General features: G+C 39.1%; 1 protein-coding gene across 5 annotated transcripts in view; it reads left to right on the top strand.

The window, feature by feature from the left end:
- daam2 (dishevelled associated activator of morphogenesis 2) overlaps window positions 1–20,739 on the top strand; it is a 102,636-nt gene that overhangs the window by 61,378 nt on the left and 20,519 nt on the right. For 3 of the 5 annotated variants that reach the window (XM_081602905.1, XM_081602903.1, XM_081602904.1), the window contains exons 5-14: window positions 3,339–3,433; window positions 14,837–15,170; window positions 16,491–16,601; window positions 16,857–16,960; window positions 17,039–17,105; window positions 17,193–17,310; window positions 17,422–17,560; window positions 19,867–19,890; window positions 20,338–20,396; window positions 20,484–20,668. In XM_081602905.1, the coding sequence (XP_081459031.1) occupies window positions 3,339–3,433; window positions 14,837–15,170; window positions 16,491–16,601; window positions 16,857–16,960; window positions 17,039–17,105; window positions 17,193–17,310; window positions 17,422–17,560; window positions 19,867–19,890; window positions 20,338–20,396; window positions 20,484–20,668 (1,236 nt within the window). The remainder of the gene's footprint in view (window positions 1–3,338; window positions 3,434–14,836; window positions 15,171–16,490; window positions 16,602–16,856; window positions 16,961–17,038; window positions 17,106–17,192; window positions 17,311–17,421; window positions 17,561–19,866; window positions 19,891–20,337; window positions 20,397–20,483; window positions 20,669–20,739) is intronic. The other 2 variants (XM_081602906.1, XM_008399651.3) reach the window with 1 other exon arrangement.

Below are 20,739 nucleotides of genomic sequence, written 5' to 3'. Positions count from 1 at the left end.
TCAGGTATTTCTAAAATTGAACAAACACTCTTTTGTTCATCTCCCTCCTTTTGGCTCCAATATTCATCTTTCCATCTTCCAAAACGTTTTTCATCCTTATTTGCAACCCTCCTTGTTCTCGATGCCGGAGCCCCTGAGTTCATCCACACTGCAGATCCATGACTTCATGTCTTGGCAAGTAATTGAGCTCACCGGGGACAGACCTTCTACAGTAGCTGAGTTATTGGATGATTTCACTTTGGCTCCGTCGGCCTGAGAGTCTGTTTCATGACCTACATCTTGACATTCATTCATAAAGTCACGTCGGAGCTCAAAGGTTGTTTGCTGGCCGTACAGTTATAACCCAAATGTGCTTGCTGTCCTGACGTTACTAACCTGATGATGGAGTAAGCTTTCCCAAAAAAAAAAATAAAAAGGATTAAAAGCTTCTAACCTGAGATTAAGCAAGTCACTCAGCCATGACATGGCAGCAACTTAATAAGCCCAAACATCAGGTATCAAATTATTTATTGTGTATTAAATCAACTGCTTAACTGATTTCGCCTCATCTTATAAACTGTTGTTATTTGACCATCAGATAAAGCTGTCAGCTAAAACTACGGTTTTCCCTGAGATATGTTTTAACGCAGTGGATATTTATTTCAGTTTTGGTTTTTGTTACCATTTCAACAAGAGCCACAGCAGTAATCCTGTAGAATTACACAACTTTTTTGATAGAAGTGATTTAAAATGACCTTGGAAAACCATATCTTAAACCTTTTTGAGCAAAATAGCTAGTTGGAATAAGCCGAAGCTGCTTCTCTGTAACACTGGAAGATTGTTCCAAATTCAAAAATCATGCAAAAAAAATAAAAAATGCTGCTTCTCCATGTTTAGTTCTGACTCTCGGAATGTAGAATAGTCTTGAACCACAAGACCTGATTAGAAACAACAAAATCTTTAATGTCTTGTGGTCCTACATCACTTAGCAACTTGCAAACTAACAGAAGTATTTTAAATGTATTCAACTGTTGGCTATAGTGACATCTACTGGCACAAGTTATGATTCGCAAACAACTGAATTACCTTAATCTATGACGGGGATTATGATTACTCTGGAAAAGCAGCATCCTTATTTTAATGGCTGTTGTGTGATTTCAATACCAGCAGATCACTTTAAATATTATGAAGTGATCATTAAAACCAAATATATGAATTCTGAAATCAAACTATCACTCGCAAATTTTAATATAGCGTAAAATCTTTTAGGCTTTAATGATAATGTTGCATAATTCTCAACATTCTGAAACCTCAAATCAACAGCATGAATAAAAAACAAAAGATGTTGGAGCTATTTTTTTTTAATGCCTAAGAAATAATTTTTACTTGTTTGATTAACCTAATACTTTGTCTATTGCTTCATCTTTATTTAAACACATTAATGTGTGTTCTTTTTCCCCTCCCTCTTAGTATTAAAGCCATATTTTTAATTGGCATGCCAGTGACTCACATGGTCTACATTAGTCTTTAGAGCAGCAGCACCAATCCGGCTGGTAACAATGCACTGATGATCAGCTCTAAGGCAATGTTCTGGCTCTGGGCTGCATTTCCTATAATAAATACTCAGGGAAGTACCATCTGCTGGTTTACCAACAGGCTGTAATGGTATCCTTGTGTGGATGTTGGCCACAGGTATGAATGAGCTTACAAATAACAGATGTAAGGAAGAAGCTGCTGGCTAGACTCTGACATCGAGAGTTGGCTAAGAGAACTGCCTCTTCAGGGCTTCTGGACTGTCTGCAGTTGAGACTAAGTCAACTTGATAAATGTTTTGACTGTAGCATTTTTCGATTAAGCACTAACTCTGCTGTACAAAGTTGCCGAGCAGTCAAACTTACAGTTAAGCCTTAGTTGACTATAAGAGTTACACGCTGTAGGTTTTGCAAAGCCAATTTCAACTCGGATACCCTGTTGAAGGACCAGAAAAGAAGACATCTTTTCAGAGTTGGCAGATCTGACTCAAAGTGTTGAAATAAACTCAGGTCGACCACTTTGGCAGTGAGCAGCCACGGAAAACGCCCGGAGAGGCTAAACAGAAGCCGTGACTAATGGGAGCACAGCTGCTCTTTGATGTTACTGACGAAACCTTTTAAGTGATGCAGAGATGCATTAACACAAACACTGGTTTGAGTGTTTTTTATTATTTGCCCTGTTTGTTGTAAGTTTGATTAGAGCCAGTTGTCTGCATAACTTCTGTTGACATGGTGTTCGGTTTCTCTTGAAAGAAAAGTTACTGAAAGAAGGGGAACATACAACGGTTTTTAAGTGATTGTGCCTGTGGGTGACAAGATATTAACTTGATGCTATTTCTTATGAAGTAAGTTTAAGTTGTTGTTGTTGTGGGCTATGGATATGACGGTGAAAACATGACAAACTGTATCAGTGTACAAGACTTTAAATTACAAGTAAAAAAGTAAAAAGTTTTTTTTTTTATGTTTCTCTTTATGCAGTAACATTACATAAAGAGTAATAAAGACTGCTCATCAATCTGGCCGACAACGCTCTGTTACAAAAGAGTAAAAGAGCGTAGTCTGTTACACTGTGGTAGGGTTCTGGGCATTTCTGTGGAAAGTGTGGAAAATAAGATATGAATCATTTACAAGCCCTGTAAGGATGGACTGCAGTTGGCAAACCATTAGATGTTACAGCGGTAATGTTAGCATCTACTTTGTAGCTTCATAACTAAAAGTATACTTGATTTTCTCTGGACTGCATTTGATCATCTCTGGTTCAAAATCTTTATTACTCGGACTGATCAAATCTGAACTTGACAAGAATTCTTTGAAACGGCTTGTGATTTATGAAATCTCCAAGGCCTGTTCACATTTTTGCAAAATATATTTTTTCTTTCTGTTTCCACCTCCCATCTTGATGTAGGCATAGATTTTGGTGGGAAAAAAACCCCTACCAATTTGAAAAAATTGTTTTGAAATTGTAGATTTTTTTATTTATTTTTATTTTTTTTAACTCTCCCTGTGGAGAGTAAAAAATCATTTTGATCATTTCCTGGTAAACATACCAGGAAATGATCAAAATGATGCAATAATATAAGAACCTCTAAGATATGAAAATCTCTGACTAAACCAAAAATAATTCCGGGCTAAATTATCGTCAAAGATTTTAAGAAAAGATTTTAATGTATAGTCAATGTAAAACATCCCATTTTGGCACCGTTTGGTATCCAAAATAGACACGGATGAGATGACAAAAACTGCAAAATGATGAAGGGATGAACAGAAATATCACCAGCGATTTTGAACTGGATCCACAATGATCTGAATTCCTTGTTATATTTGCAGATGCAGACATTGTTTGCCTTCGATGAGGAAGAAATGGAAATGCGGAACAAGGTGGTGGAAGATCTGAAGACGGCACTCCGAACCCAGCCAATGAGGTATGTCCCTCCTGTGGTGTTTTCCTGGGCTGCAGAGAGTCCAGGGCTCTGCATTGCATGGCTCTCAGTCAAGTCACGCATTCCTGCCATTTGACTTGTTGAGGTAATATCCCACAAACTAATTACGACTAATAATGTAACATACTACTGGAAAGATTTGCTTTACAATAATAGCGCCTCTTGTCATTTGGAATTATCCCCACTTAATTACTTCCAACTGAAATGCAACCAATTAGAGGTATTTTTAGCACCGCAGTTTAGCTTTTCCCTTCCCTGACTTGGCCTTCGGCAGCTCTTAGGCCTCACACATCAACACAAAGAGCCATTTGAGGACATCAGACATCCCACTAGTGCAAACTGCTCTCCTCTTGCAATCTACGACACCCTTACATCCGTATACGTCAGCCATTCGTAAGACGTGGGGGGTCTGAACCAAAGTGGGCCTGTTGATTTTATTTTATTTTTATGCCATGGGGAGATACAAAGTGGGTTTTGTGTTTATAGGCCAAGTGAACATAAACGTTGTTGGGTGTGTGTTCCAAATGCACATGGGCCCATTTGCTCTTTTTTTTTTGTTCCAGTCCTTGAGATGAATTTTGATCTAAAATGGCACCTTGTGCATCAGTGGTGACAAACTCCAGCCCTCAGCTCTTGAATGGGTACCTTGTCCACACCTGACTCAGATGCAAAAATGACCGAAGTACAGAAACAAGTTCTACAGAAACCTGTTTAAGACATACTTATTTGATGAATGTATGCTGGGACAGAGATAAATTTAAAAGTTGAAGGACACTGGCCCTGCCTGGTGATTCCCTACATTTGCTTGTTATTTTCACATCCCTTCTCAATCATTTTTTGTCATTCTTTGTCTCAGCTTCTTGGACCTCCTTTCTTCTTTTCTGTCGTCTTTGCAGTTATTTCCACTTCTCTCAGCTATGTGCAGGTAATGGGAAGCAGCCGTGCTGATGAGGCTGTCTGCTCTGCACATGTGTCCGCATGCGTTGTTTGTTTACCAGCCTAATGAAATAACCGGCGACAGATGCTGGCAAATCATCAGCCGTCTTTTATCTCAAAATGTCATTAAGTCGGCCTGTTTGTCATCTAAGCAGTCAGTCTGTCTTTGACCATTTTGTGTTTTGCTCTGTTGATGACGCTTAGAGATGGACCGATTGAGGTTTTGAAGTCAGAATGGTCAATTTTGTTTAAAGTGCAATTTACACAAATTCTTGCTCATTTGTGTAAATTGCACTTATTTGAACGATTAAGCTTAACATTGTGGTAAAAGTACAATCTTTTGCAAGTTGCCCCTTTTGTATTAAATAGTCTTAAGGGGCACTTCAATGGGGAAAATACCCTTACCACAACCAATCTCACTGCCTCCCACAGTATATCAGTCTATCTTTGATGTTTTTCTTGGAGTGACTTATTTGCTGTCCTCTTTAATAGTAGACCAGCTTTGAGAGGCCTCAGCCTCAATGTGTGAGCAGAAACACTCACACCTGCCAACTGCCATTCCTGAGCAGGATTGTCTTCATGGCAGCTCAGTCTATTAGTTGAAAGAAAATCGCCACGTCTTGGTCTTTCAAATGTCCCCTAAAGCTTTCTTCACAGCAATTTAAACTCTTTTTTTTAATAATTGATTTTGTCTCAGTCTTGCTGGCGGCAGTATTCTGTAAATTGTTTTCCATTCAAAGCGTTGATGGTGGCTTGTCGTTTGATTGAGTTTATCATGTCTTATCACTTATTAGCACAAATAGTTTAAACTCCCACTCTCATTGTTTGCAGCCTCTCTGTTGTTTCAATTGATTCAAAATTGATCAGCTACCCTGTCCTTGCTATCTCTGACCCATGATCTGACAATAAAGGTATTGAGATGCAGATCACTAAAACAGTTGTGGGTTTCGTGATGACAGTGATTTTATTAACTTTACAGGTTTTTGGACAAGAAATGTATTTTTAAGACTACATTACAAGCAGAGCATTGTCGTGTGACGGTAATCCCTTTTTCGTTTTGTTTTCCCAACATCTTTACTCTTGTTCCTGCTTCTCCTTCAAGTGTTTGTTTGTGTTTAATTCAGATAATTTACTTCATCAAACTGTAACGGCTCAATGAGCACTCTTTAGTGATGCACCTGCACCGGTGCTGTTCTTCTCAGGATGAGTTATGGCCCATTAACCCGCACATGTTTCTCACTACTGTAAACCTGATGTGGGTTCCAGGTGCCTCCCACAGAATATGGATGTCTGGGGGATTTGTGGGCCGTGGGTTAATATCCAGCCTTGGTCAAATTTGAGACACATGAATGTCAAAGGGGGAAAAAAGATGGTTCAGAGCTTAAAGGTCGGCAAGAAATCTGAGCTTGTCGTGAACTTTGTGGATCGTTTCTCTATGCCCTCGGTGAGTCGTCATGCTGTTTTTATGGCCAGCTTTTGTGGGACACGGTTGTCTCTGTCCGTATTCGGCCTTGATTCATGCCTGCCTCAAGTGGCCTCCCTCTCTTTTTCTCCTGGCGTCTTCCCAGAGGCAGCTGGGCCTGGCTGTGAAGAGGGCGCCTTGTTGCCCTCAGCTTGTTTTGCAGGGCCACAGGAGCTAAACACATGCTGGGTATGCACTGTGCCAGGCAGAGGGCACAACAAGAGCACATTGTCAATGATCCATCCGTTGCTGTCACACTCTCACGCAAGATGGTAATTTGTATAGCAAGGTGACATGTATCTCAATTCTTTTTTTTTTTTTTGCATTATGTGCAATTGTAGCTCCTTAATGTACAAATGCCTCCTTTTTTTATTTTATTTTTTTATTTGTGGAGCCTAAAATTAAAGCGGATGCAGTACATTTATCTGAAACGCAAACCTTGAGAAGATACTTTAATATTGTTTAATATGCACCTGTAACTTAAGTAATATTCATAAATAACTTTACCTTTCCACAGGCCAAAAGGTAAATAGATTTGGCCTGTGAATGATTATGGTCAGATTTTCAGCTTGGCTCCAGCGAAATATTGGGAAAGAAAATCACCTCATCAGTGCTTTTTGTATAGTTTGACTGTGCCTGCCAGGCATGCACCAATCAATCATGGACTAAGGGAGCCAGTTTTCACTTGATTAGCTCTGATGAGCGATCCGTAGGTCAAATGAAAAGTAATCAAATGTTAATTATATGTTTTACTCCATTAAATGCATCAGTGTTGAAAACCCCCACTATTCTTGGTTTATCAGCATATCAGTGAGTGATTTTTGCTCTTTTTTGTTGTTGTGGTCTTGAGTTTAGTAATATCGGTTGATGAACATGTGGATTTGCTTGTTTTGGCATTCTCAAGAACAAATTCAGAATCGGCCCGTCAAGAGAAAACTGGAAATCAACTAAAGCCTGTTCAAGCTTTGCTCCAACACTTCTTTATCTCAACGTATCAACCCCAAGAAAAGTTGTTTACAGGTGGGGATTTTTTTTTATTCCTCGCAAACTCTTTGGGCAAAAGAACTGACATGATGCTTTGACTTTTGCTTGAGCAAAAGGCAAATGGATTTGGCCTTGAAATACCTTTTATACAGCTGAATGAATACTTAAAAATTCTCTTCATAAGACTGTCTTGGAAAAACGGTGTCTTCATTCAGAGGCTTCTTCCAATTCACTGTAGTAAGGACTGCTTCAGGAAATCTGTCACCACTATCTACAACAACTCTTTGAAGACTTTGAATTAACATGAGTTATAATAACATTTAATTTCCCTTTGGGATCAATAAGATAGTATTGACATGAATTTGACTTAAATGAGTGAGAAGTCCTTTGTTTTCTGGAAAAAAAAAGTCAGGTAAGTTAAAACCTTTTTTTTATACTTTACTGAATATTTTGAGTTTTTGCCAATGTAGTTTAAGGTTAAACTATGACCCTTCAGACATTGCTCTCAAGATTCATTCTCAGACGTTTCTCCTTTTTTAGATAAAATCTCTTCATTACTTCTGTTTATGTTTACTGTACTTTATGAGACAACTTGATTCTCATTAAATCATGTGAGCTTTCAGCCTCTTTATTTGACTCAGCTGGTGACCCTTTTTGGCAGGTTGCAGGGACATGTAGTAACAACGTTAAAGATGGAAGAAGCCACGTTTTGCTCCCTCATTAGTCCGTAACTCAGACTTTTCTTTTTAGCCGACGTTGATTAAGAAAATTGGATCTCAACAAATAAAACATAAATACGCCGCTTTGCAGAAATACAAGTGGACCTTGACGAGCCAAAGTAAAGAAAAGTCACGGGGAGGGTTTATTCCGATGCCGCAGTCAATACTTCATGTAATTCATCAAATGTTTTACTCTTTCTGAACAGACAAATATAGGCACACTGAAAATGTTCTCCTTCTGTAAGATCTGTATTGTTTATCATCCATCAAATGGAGCTGGGCCTGTGTATTTACCCACAAAAAGCTAAATCTAAACTCAAACAGGCATGTCAGGGCTGATGGACATATACAAAACATGCAGCCGTGTAGCAGATACACAGTCTGTGTCGCACTTTAATTTATCTTCTAAATATTTCAATATTTGTTGCATGTAATTGTGTCAGCGCTGTTGCATAACTGTTAGCCTCTTGAGTTAAATCCACATCTGTGCTGATATTTGTGGTTCTACTCAAAGCGTCTGTGTGTGCATTCTTGCATCTGAGACACGAAACCCCACAACTGCTGCCATTTAGTTGAAACATTATTGCAGGAGGATAGGGAAACAAAGATTTTTATTTTTTTTCCTTTCAGGTCAGTGAGGCCGTTGTGACCCATAATGCGCCGCAGTGCAAGCAGAGCATCTCTGTGCTTCCCATGACAGCTGTCTGGACATTGTTTTGCAAATCTCTTCCAGCAGGAATATTGACTTGAGCCCTAGTTCAGTCTCTTCTCCTGCTCCTGAGTCAATAACCCTTTGGAAGTTCTGCTACCAACACAAGCAGAAATTATTATTCAGAACAGTCAGATCTCTTAAAGTCCTGCTTTGACTGGGAGGAAAACCTCTGTTTTCATATATTACGCAATACGTTTCAGAGGGAGAGCAAAGCATTACATCTTTAAAGAGTGTTCGAGACGCAGATGCGTTTGCTTCTTTCCGACGTCTGATACCATGTAGTGAAAAGGGAGTTTCAGCGGAAAGCCGAGTGGAGTGCTACGGTCAAATTTTTGGGGTAGATAAAGCTGGAGCTGTTATTAAATATGTACAGAATAGATGATAAACAAATGGCTTGTACTAGAATCTATTAGTGAGGTTTGATGTGTTATGTAATCACACAAATCACTAACTTCTAAACTTCCTGTGTGACCTTTAGCTTGGTATATTGACAAATATGCAATGTCCTTTCTTGGAGTTTGTTTCACTGATTTTTTGTGTGTGAAAGGCCAAAGGTCACACATAATTCTGAAGTGGAAGAAAAATGATGCAGGGTTTCACTCTTTCCAGGTTTTTATTTGTAAAGAGAGTATAAAACTAAAAAAATAATAACAAAAAAAAATAAGAGTTGGTGTCAGTCTGCAAAGTAGACTCTAGATATCTCTAATTGTCACACTTTGTTTCTCAAAAACAGAGTCAAAATAAGGTAAAAAGTTGGATGTTTGATGGTTGTCTTAATGTTGAATCTTAGCTGGTCAGATATACCCTCTGTTACTAGAGTACTGGTTTCCAAAAATGGCTTCTTTGCATAAGCCATTTGGCATTTTTCTATACTTAGTGGGTCTGTGTGTTGTGTACACAAGTGTTGTGCATGTAGACTTCTGTATTAGGTAGAAAGCGATCCACACTCTTTGTGTCTGAAGAATCAGAGTATTTATTATGTGTTAAAGAATGTGTGTGTGTGTGCGTGCGTGCGTGCGTGCGTGTGTGCGTGCGTGCGTGTGTGTGTCCATCTATAACAGTTCAAACCTCAACAATTTCATAGCGGTTCCAGCAGACTCTCTGTTGAAGCTTTTTGCACCTCGTCACCTCAGCACCAGATGACTATTTACACCACAAAACATTTCTATTGTAACATAGATGACAAGCAGAACAAAAACTGTTTTGCAGAAATAGACCATTTCACCAAACCCCACTCTCCATAATTGCAAATGTGTAAAAATACCCAATATGACCTTTGTTTATACCTCTAGTAAATTTATGTTTCAGTTGTTAGGAAAAGAAAAAGATTTTTTTTTTTTCTCGTAAACTCCCTGGTCTGACTTGTGAAATACTCTGACTTCTTTAAAGTTTTTCATGTGGAAAAAGTAGTAAGCAGCTTGAGTTGTGCATTTAAATTTCGTACTCACTGAACTCGTTTTTTTGTGTGTGTTTTTTTCTATTTAACCAAAAGTTGAAACATCAGGAAAGAGGAAACAGATTTTGTCGAATATTATCCAACTCGCATACATCTTTAGATGCTGAGACTATCAATTTTCTTCCTCACGGTTTTCAATTGAGTTAATGGCTGCAAGGCAAATGGTGTGTCCTGCAAGGCAGACCTTATTTGAACCTTCTAACAAACTTATGAACTAAGAAAGGATGATGTACACTTTTGATTTTTGTCACTTTTTCGGTGCATTTATTGAGATAACTGTAAGTAAAAATAAAACGTGACTGGCCCTGATTGGTGATTTTGTCAGAAACTACAAATTAGCTATTTTTGCATTAAATGAATTAACCTCTAACCTCTCGTGGCAGTAACAATACTGCAGTATAGAAGCTTTTCCTGAGTGAAGCACATTTAGTTATTTGTATCAGTGCTTTGTGTAAAGTGAAGGACAAAAGACGCAAGAATAAAACTTTTAAAAGTTGAACTATTTCTTTATGGAAACTGGACATTCAGGCGGATACTTCAGCATTAAAGGAGAAATCAAGCAAATAGAAAAGGGAGGCTTTGCTTTCAGAAGGTTGAATTTGTTGCAGAACACTTTTGGTTTTATCTTTCACAGCTTTCATCTTCTCTGTCTTAGAACATGTTGATTTAGGCAATGTTGAGCGTTATTTGGAAATCTCCCAGTAATGGTAACGGTCAACTTTATTTATCCATAAACATTGTTCTTAACAGTTTTTAATAATATAATGTTGTGAGGACAGTCTAAAATATCACCTCGGCTATCATGTTTCATTGTGGTAACATTTTTAAGTGCAAAGCTGTTTAATAGACTCATACATCTTCTATTGTTTATTATCGTTATTGGACAATTAAAAGTCATCAGTTCTTTTCAGTGTGACAATATACATATCTCCACTCCTCATCATGCAATGTAATTTATTTTCGTTTTCACGCAGCACATTTTTTACACGATGCTGCTGACATTTGTGGGAAATTTGTCATTGATTGGACTGCAATAAATTATATGACGGAAAACCAGTGAATCGGGGCAAAGGCAGGAGACTGAGGGTTTGCTCTTTTTAACAGACATCAGGGAGTGATTCCTGTGGTCTGACTGCACAGAGAGTCTAATTTTTACTTAATTTATAGCCTCAGAAAACAATTTCCTAATCTCTTTGAGCTAGCTTCAAGTCACTCCTAATACCATGGGAGAATGATGTTTTTAAAATATAATTTCGTCTTAAAATAAAATAGTATTATTTTTTTTATTTTTTTACTTGAGTTTTGTGGAAGTGCACTGCTGTTTGTCCTGCTGACTTTATTGACCACTGACAGGAGACATTATGAGCCCAAGACCCACCTAAGATCGGCTGACCCCGCGTATGAACCGCTCCCTGTGGACATGCCTATAAACTTAGTCCAGAAGAACTCCTCTGTCCAAGGCTTGATGTGTTTTGCAAACATTTGCTACAGATGTGCCCTTTGGCTGAGGCTTTAATCGTATTCTGTTTATGTTGGTTTTATGTGCATTGTCCTTTGTTCAGCCTTCATGTTACCTCGGTTAAACACCAGGCCTCACAAGTGAAAAGCATTTAAATGAGAGCTGTGCTGATACTACACGATACACAAAAACCTCCAGTCAGGGTGCTGTAATTGGCACCTCTGACAGCCTTTCTTGGCCTCTTATTCACATTCTTCCTTTCTAGTCAAATCAGTCCTGTGTGTGACTGAGTGTCCCTGGATGGAAACGAGTGGGTGTTTGAGAGAGACTTTTAGGTGTGTGTGTGTGTGTGAATACGAAGGGCAGCAGAATGGCTCCGGGGAGCACATGATCGCTTGAGTTTTTGCATTTGGAAGGGCTGGACTTGGATAAGTGTGTGTGGCTGTGCTTCGAGGCAGACTGTCTGCCACTCTGGGGTCATTCTCGGTTCAAACAGGAAAACCGTTTTGGTTCTGAAGCTGAAACCTCAAACAGTACGTTTAGCTGGACTCCAGTTCTGAATTTAAGTGTGGGCTTCTGGATTACTTTCCGCTTCGTTCTGCTTATTAAGCGAATGAGATTTCAAGATAAGGCCAAAAGTCTGGAAGATCACTGATGAGCAAATCATTTTTATTAATTTTGCTAACAAATTAAAGCATAAAAAAATAATTTTATGCCTGGAAATGTTTGTTTGTGACACTAAACTGCTAAGTTGTCAATAAATTGTTATAAGTAATATAAATCTTTAAGAACATTTAACCAAAACTTGATTCACTTAATTATTTTTCATGTCTTGTCAACTATACCTTTCTTTATCATGTTTAAACATCCAAATGACAAAAAAAAAATGCAAATAAGAGTTGAGAGGTGCTGTCTTTAACCTTGTGTTAAAGATAACACTCTCTTCCTTCACTTGCTGCCTAAACCAAGAGCACTGTGGCGTTTTTGTTCTGTTTTTCCTGTCCAAAACGATCAGAAATGTTCTGTTGTTTTATTGTTCTTTCATTGGAAACATTGGTGTGAAGACAACAGTCGCACCTAGCGAGTTGATAAAAACCCCCTGACCACTGAGGTCGAATAAAAAATTACCAAATTCTAATGTAGTTTCATAGCTGCATTTTTCTACTGTGACTTTTTCTTTTTTAGGTGTATGCCTAATTCCAATGTTTAATCCATGTTTTCCATAGAGGTGAAATCATTAAAATTAAGATGTTGTATAATTTTCAGATCGTCATTCAGTCTGGATTGAAGTCCAGAACTTATTCTATTCGATGACTTCTTTAAGCCATTGTTTTACTTGAATAATCTGAGCCTAGATTTAACTAATGCTTGTTTTTGATTTTCTTTTTCTGAAAAATGTGTGCAGTTGAATTACTTTAAGTGCCATTCAGCAGCCCAAGTCAGCTCATATGCAGCATTAGCTGATCCCAGGTGAGGCTTGAAGTATGCAGCACTTGTTCCAATTGGAAAGAAATGCAATAAGACCTTTATGCCAATCAACTGAGTGTGAATGTCAGTTATAGGGCGCAGGAGGAGATTCATTTATTTAAGAGCTCACTGGAGTAAAAGGAGACGGCAGAAGATTAGACACAAATGAACCTCCCGTTGAAATCCTGCATGCACGTTTATGCTAATGTCTTGCATGCATAAATCACACACACATGCATTAGTTTAATGCTCATAGTTTGGGTTTTGTGTGTGTTTTCTGGCAAACGGTCGACAATTCGGCGGAGCGATTTGAAGCAGCCAGCATGCAGAGCCTTGAATCTCATCCATGCTTTTGATTTGAGACTCCAAGAACAACAGCTCTCACCCTCCGCTTTCCATACATTAATCACAGGGATGTTCAGCCTAATTTCTCCTCAACTATGAAAGCTCTTCCAGAGAGAGCCCTCGGTTCATGAGCAGGCGAAGGACTATTCCAGCATGCTATCCAAACACTCCTCACAGATATCAAATGTGCAACTCCTCATCGTTGGGCTAGTTGTGTCTCGATCGAGCTCCCAGTGCCTGCTTTGAATTTAAATCAAGTCATATTTAATGCATGGGATTCATCTGTCGCCACCTTGGTGCAGGACAAGGGCTGCTGCTTTTGTGCTCAGACAAAAAATGCACTGTATGCTGGGTGGGAACTTCAAGACTTCAGTGTGTTAAGAGTGGCTGATTGCATGTATAACTTGTAGGTGTTCTCAATCAGGAGGAAATCACAAATATTTCAGAGCAGTAGTGTTTTTGCTGCTATCTAGACATCTGCTTGTGATCTCTTATTCATCTGTGGTGAGAAAAGGAGGAGCCCTTGCCTCAAAGTAAATGCTATAAACTGGTTTTTTTTGTGTGTTTTTTTTTTTTTACATGTTTCTGCCAAAACAGCAGAAGGAGGTGAGGAATTGGCGTTGAGCTAGTAATTATAAACAATGCTCAACAATGCCAGAAGTTGCTATAAATCATAACTTTCAGCGTCTCTTTCACCCTCGCCCTCCGCATCACGTCTGTCCTCTATGTCTCCCTCTCACAAACCCTCATTTGTCTGAAATAATTTATGAGGTCTATCAGGAATCTTATTGAGTGGGATGCTCATTTACAAAGCAGCCCACACTGTGCTCACTGGACGTGACATCCCTCAGTGTTTACATCTCCTGCTAGTCACTTCGCTCCTGTAGAGGTCATCGACTCTCTGATTTCTAATTAGTTCAGCTAACATCAGCTTTGAAGCGGAGAAGGTTGTACAGTTTTAGCTTTAGGAAGTTTTTGGTTTTTGCTTTGGTGGCCCTTTCGGTGTGGATCCCGGATGCAGAGAAATGTGTTCAAGTAGAATGAATGAAAGATGTGGGTGTGTTTGGATGCAATGAAGAAGATCCATTGTGAATCCTCCACTTTACTGAAGCAAAATGATTTTTGTCAAACTGAAGAAATAAACCAGGACATTATGAGCGGTGGCGGTTCTTGCTTGAAGCAATCTTTTCGAATGAGTGGAATAGAAGAGAAATGATCCTTAGAGAGACTGAAATGTCTCAGCAGCAAAGAGAAAAGCAAATGAATCATCTGAATGTCTTGGGAAGTCCAGACTCTACAGATCAGAAAATGCATTTCCAATCCTTCATTATCTATTCTTGGTGAGTCTGAGCTAATTTGTGCTTAGTTGAAGAAGTTGGTACCTTTCTATCGTCTCCAACCAGCTATTTTTTTCCTCCTCTTACATCTGACATCAACACTGTAATTTTGTCCAGACAACTTCTGCTCACATTTAGACAATTAAATCAAAATCAAAAATTATTATTTTTTTAAATACAGTCATATTGTCTTACACTGCTTAAACTGTATGTAACATTGTTATTCCTTCTTTATTGGTTTGACAATAACCAATAAAGGTCACACATTGTATAGAGAAAAGGTCACACATTGTATTTTTGAGTTGTTGAACAATCCCTGATAGACAAGCACTCTAGGTAGAGAGCCATATCAAAAATTAGAAATTATTACCTATTATAAAATAAATATCTTTGATCTAAATTTGAGTCACAAGTACTTGACATAGGGCCTCAGAGACCAACATCTGCTAATAAAGAGCAATTTACATTACATTACATTCACTTAATTTTCTCCATCTTTATTCTTTAGGTTTGTCACACGATTCATCGAACTCGACGGACTCACCTGCCTGCTCAATTTCCTGCGCAGCATGGACTATGAGACGTCAGAGAGCCGCATCCACACTTCAGTCATCGGCTGCATCAAGGCCCTGATGAACAACTCGCAGGGACGCGCGCACGTCTTGGCCCATCCGCAAAGCATCAACACCATCTCTCAGAGCCTGCGGATGGAGAACATTAAAACTAAAGTGGCGGTTCTGGAGATTCTCGGAGCCGTTTGCTTGGTGCCTGATGGACACAAGAAGGTGCTGCAGGCCATGGCGCATTACCAAAAATACGCTGCAGAGAGGACTCGATTCCAGGTGAGTAAAGCTGAGCTGAAGTAATATTGCTGTTATTGTGGATAATGTGTAGTAGGCTTTAAATATCCCTAATTTATTTCGATTTTACTTCTTTTCAGCCAGGTTTTTTTGGGGGGAATCTTTTGAAGTTGACATTGTTATTAAGTCTTTATCTTTTTCTTAACAAAAAAATCTATGTTTTTTTTTGCAACACGCTGACCTTCTCATGTCCATTGAAATATTAAGATTTTTCCTTACGGATCATAGCATATGACAGAAGAAAAGTATTTAAAATACTTCTGGCTTCCAATTGTGAGCAGTCTTAATATATTTCATATTTGGAGCAAACCGTACTTTATTCAACCTTTCTGTTATCTGGTAAAAGTTTTGCTCTCTCTCACTCTGTCACAGTCTATAAGAATTAGGAAAATGTTCAGGCTTTCACAGTAAATACTTCTTTCTCTTTACAGTTGATAATCACAGCAGTTTGAGTCTTACATATTTCTACTAACCTTGCTAAGTTTGATGCTTTGTATTCTTTTGAAACAACTTAGCTATGCCAATATTTGATTTTCTGTCTAGATATTAATTCTGGACACCAGTTAGTTCCTAACGCTCTAGCTTGGTGGTTTCGGAAAATATTGACTGTTGCACTTTTTCTGAATAGTCACATTTTCAGCATCCAAAGGTCATTTTCTTTTGTGTATTTTAATCTAGTCTTGGCAACTCACAAAAACATTTGGAAAACCAAAAGAAAATTTGCTTCAGACAAATTAAAACCAAGTCTTCCACATTGGAATTAAAATAGAAAGAAGTGATGGCTCAAACCTCTAGCACATGTCTGTGGTACAAGCAAACTTCCCAAGATGCCTGCCTACATCCATCACTGTGGTCATTTTTAAATTTAGCTACTTGTGCAACTCAACTGGTTGGTCGTGGGTCAGGCACACAAGCCATTGGATTTAAAACTTGTCAAGGTCGCAGGGTGTTGAGTGCTTTAGTAAGTAGCAGGACTGAGTCAACAACCACATCTTACATGTGCCCCTGGGGGGTCTGCAGTAAATTGTACCATGACAGAGTAAACCATCACCCTAGGATCTGAATCATTGCGAGCTTTGGAAGCCTTTAAATGTCGGTTTGAACTGTGATTAAAGTTCTGAAGTATGTTAGGGTAAGTTTAACAAAGGATGGACGGTTAAAGGTGACACAGGGCAGTGACCCTGTGTCACCTTCTTTTCTTTGATATTGTCAGCGTAATACGGGCTCCTTAGCATGCCTTCATTACCACTTATCACAGTTTGAATCTGACTCTTTGAACTCTGAACTGCATTTTATATTCAGACACTCCTCAATGAGCTGGACAGAAGCACTGGCCGCTACAGGGACGAAGTCAGCTTGAAGACGGCAATCATGTCCTTCATCAACGCGGTGCTCAATGCTGGAGCCGGGGAGGTCTGCACGTGCTAATCAACGTTTTTGTGTTTTATCTATCAGTGGTTTCTTTCAAAAGATGATGAGATAAGCTTGAGTTTCTTACCAATCAATAAATCCACACGTGGTTCTCTGGAACATTTTACAATTCCTGACTTCCTGTTTTAACATTAAATCATTATTATATATTTTTTTTTACATTAAATATTGCCAGATAATTTCCAACTATGCAGTTGCAGGTATTTTGAATATTGTTGTACTGCCTGTTGCTTTCAGGACAACCTTGAGTTTCGTCTCCACTTGAGGTACGAGTTCCTGATGCTGGGCATTCAGCCGGTTATTGATAAACTCAGAGAGCACGACAACGCCACTCTGGACAGGTGAGTGATCATCTGCTGTTGTGCTGTTAGTGCTGCTCGCGTTTCCAAAATGTCACAATGTTTTGCCTCTTTTCCCAGACATTTGGACTTCTTTGAGATGGTGAGAAACGAGGACGACTCTGAGCAAGCCAAAAGATTTGATATAGTGGGTTTCTCTTTTTTACATCAAAGCATTTTATTCTAAAGTTAGGTCTGCGTTGGAAATAAAACACCTTCTTTTTTGCTTTGTTAGTCTCATGTGGACACAAAGAGCGCTGGTGCCATGTTTGAGCTGATCAAGAAAAAACTGAGCCACACAGATTCCTACCCACATCTTCTCTCGATCCTTCAGCACTGCCTGCAGATGCCCTGTGAGTCGAAGAGAAACGGGCCAAAATATCTCTAGTACAGATGGAACAGGTTCACTCTGGGTTCATTTGGACTCACAAATGTTACAAACAAGAGTTTTTCTTTGTTTTCAGATAAACGTGGAGGTTGCAGCTTGCAGCACTGGCAGCTTTTAGACAGGATCCTTCAGCAGATTGTCCTGCAGGACGAAAAGGGAGAGGACCCAGACGTCTCCCCACTCGACAACTTCAGTGTTAAGAACATTATTCGCATGTAAGTGAAGCCATTCCTCATACTGCTGTTCATTGGCACTTTACTGCTCAACAATAAACTGGTAGCAACAGTATTCCAATTTGACACCAATTTGATGTTTGTAGTTGTTTTTGATCTATCAACTACGAATAAGGCCAACAGACTAAACTTTATCAAGTCCTATAGCATAATTATATCTTTATCATAAAAAAAATTATCAGATTGTTTTCTGCTATTACTTGCACATGCATCTTATTAAACTACAAAATAATAAAAATTAAAATAATATTTCAAGTCAACAGTTTGCCTATTTCTAATTAGGCAACAGCATTACATTCCTGTATCAATAATATATTTTATGGGTCTTATGCAATATTGTCATAAGAAAGTAAATGTACCACTATGTGTACGCAATCTTTGTTCACCTTTTGAAATATATATTTTTTCAAAGATATTCTAAAGTAAAACAACAAATGGCTTAGAATTGTGTTTTAAAGTTTTTTTTTTTTTTTTTGGCCAATCATTACTCTGTAAATAATATAGTTTTAGTACTCTCTTCACACCATTTTCAAAGCTTTATTTCATGCTGGACTTGCTCCTATTCTTGATTAAATCATCAGCACTAAGATCAAAACCTGATGAAAACACCATAATGCAACAAAAAGAAACTCTAGAATAAAATCAACTTTAATAAGAATACTCCAGCCTTTCAAGGGTTGATTAAATCTGGCTCTCTGTTGTGTTGGGAGCTGGGGCTTCGGTCTTCTCAGACAAGATGAGGCGATTTGACGGCAGCAGCAGGGGGCCGGTGGCCGACTCTGAGGAAGGCCCACTCAGAGCGCGAGTTGGGCATGAAAGCAAAAGCCGTAGATCAAAGGAAACCTGCTCTAATCGCATTAATAGTCTGTCTAAGTCAGTCATGTTGAGATGCAGTGAAACAAGCACTCTTCAGCAGTCAGGGAAGCAACAAGGAGGCAGCATCATTTTATTCAGGAGAAGTAAGAATTATAAATCGGTGGTTTGGATGTGTCGTCGTGGTTGCTGCTCAACAAGAATGCTTTCCAAAAGATCGTTAACATTTCCTGATGTCTGCGGTGGATGGTCTCATTGATTTCAGAGACTGACCTGATGTTGTTTTCAGCTGATTTAATACATTTTGTTGGCAGGGTAAGATGATGATTTTTAGGCCCTTGTTCTATACACCACAACACCTCAGTTTCTTCTTCTGACAGGCTTCTATTCCTGTTTTCACCATCTGTCTTCTCCTTACTTTTGTTATGTTTAAACTGAGCTCCTGATCGGTGATTAATGTGTTTAGTCTCTGTGGTGAAAGCACCATAAAGCATGTAGCGTGGCTCACTTTTGGCCCCTGACAGCTTATGCTTTGTTCACTAATTCAACCACCATTGTTTTTGCAATCACTTGAGTGCAATCCTTTCCAGGAGTGCGCAGAAACGTTCATTCCTGCCCATCACTGATCCACCACATCGGTCAAACTCTACCCACTCACTTTACGCCTCGGCCAAAGTCTTATTGTGTGTTTCCATAAACTCTCGGAGAGTAATTTGCGCCTGGAAAAAAGGGGAACGTAAACGAATCGTTCCACATTGCGTCGACTTGACAGCGAATGGGTGAAAATGTTGAGGCTCGTGCCGTGAAAACTCGGAGGGAGAAGGGAGGCTTGTTGGAGCAACTGTTAAAACAACTGTCAGGAGAAGTCATTCATCATCTGCGGTCAGCGTGATGACGGTGAAGGACACGCGTGCAGGGCATGAAATTAAAGCATTGTGGAAATCAGAGTTTTCCACAGCAATGTAAAGGTCTCCAGGTTTGACCTGCAGATGAAGAAGAGAGAATTAGTTTTATTCATTCTTGGTGTAATTAGAGAAAGGATTTCGCGATCAAGCTAAATCCTTGATCACGAATGATATTATTGAGCATTTTGTTTCTAAACTGCTTAGTAAAGTAGCTAAGTGTGAATTGTTTTCCTAAAGTAGTTACAGTGCCTTACAAACGTTTCTACTATCCCCCTCAACTTTTTCCTGTTTTCTCATAACCTCAAATTTTATGTTTTGATGGCTTTAAACATGATAAAACAACACAAACTAGTGCATGTTGTGTTGGTCATTGACATAAAATACCAATCAATTACACTGAGGTATGTAGTTGTTGTGGGAGAATATATGAAAAAGGTTAAAGGTCATTGATATATTTGTAGGGCTGTTCACCTGTTACAATATCAAACTCAATGGTTGTTTCCTTGTTATTTTGAGGCATAATTTGCAATGATTATTGCTGCTGAAACATGTTTATTCTCTCATCTCTAGCCAAGGCTACCAGCGCTCCTCAAGGTTTCACTTTCCAATCTTTCATCATCCTTAACAACATCTTAAAATATCCTGTTGCTAATCTTTGAGTTTATATGTCTCATGTCATTATCGCCACTCTCAACTCTGATATCTTGCATAACATGACCTATTTCCAAGCGAAGCCAAGTCCCAGAGATAATACCTGAAAAAAAAAAAAAAACATAACCACTTTCAGCCCCGCAGGGTTAATCCCAGCACTAATGTTTTCCTTCTAAGCTTCAAACTGCTTCAACTCAGTCAATGCTGTTCAAATGCCATCATTGATAAGGGAAGTCAACCATTGACCTATTGATCAGTGTCACTGATCAATAGGTCAATGATTAAATTCCCTTGGACCATCCCGGCTTGACTCAGTTGGAATGCAGTTGACCCCGCCTGTAGAGCACTCTTCTGCAACCTTGTACTTATTTGTCTCTGTCCACTTCGCAGGCTGGTCAACGAAAATGAGGTGAAATTGTGGCGAGAGCAGGCCGAGAAGTTCAGGAAAGGTGAGGAGCTTGCTACCAGCCTGCATGGATTTCCTGAACAAAATCTGCATCAAGTGAACACCTTTATGCCTTCTTGTTGAACTGCAGACCATGCAGAGCTAATGGCTAAGCTGGAGAGGAAAGAGAGGGAGTGTGAGACAAAGACCCAGGAGAAGGAGGAGATGATGAAGACTCTGAACAAGATGAAGGACAAGCTGCAACGTGAGGGCGTGGAGCTGCGTTCGGCCAGAGAGCAAGTGCTTGACTTGTCGTCGCGCATCAATGACTTTGCAGTAAGAACTTATGTTTTATTGGTTCTTACACTGATCAGGCTTTTCCTGAGTGTCTCGGCAAAGCAATTGTG

Source organism: Poecilia reticulata, chromosome 22, assembly GCF_904066995.2.
Source record: "Poecilia reticulata chromosome 22, P_reticulata-male-v2, whole genome shotgun sequence".
NCBI lineage: Eukaryota > Metazoa > Chordata > Actinopteri > Cyprinodontiformes > Poeciliidae > Poecilia > Poecilia reticulata.
The sequence above is the reverse complement of the archived record's forward strand: the minus strand, read 5'-3'. Positions and strand labels throughout refer to the sequence as shown.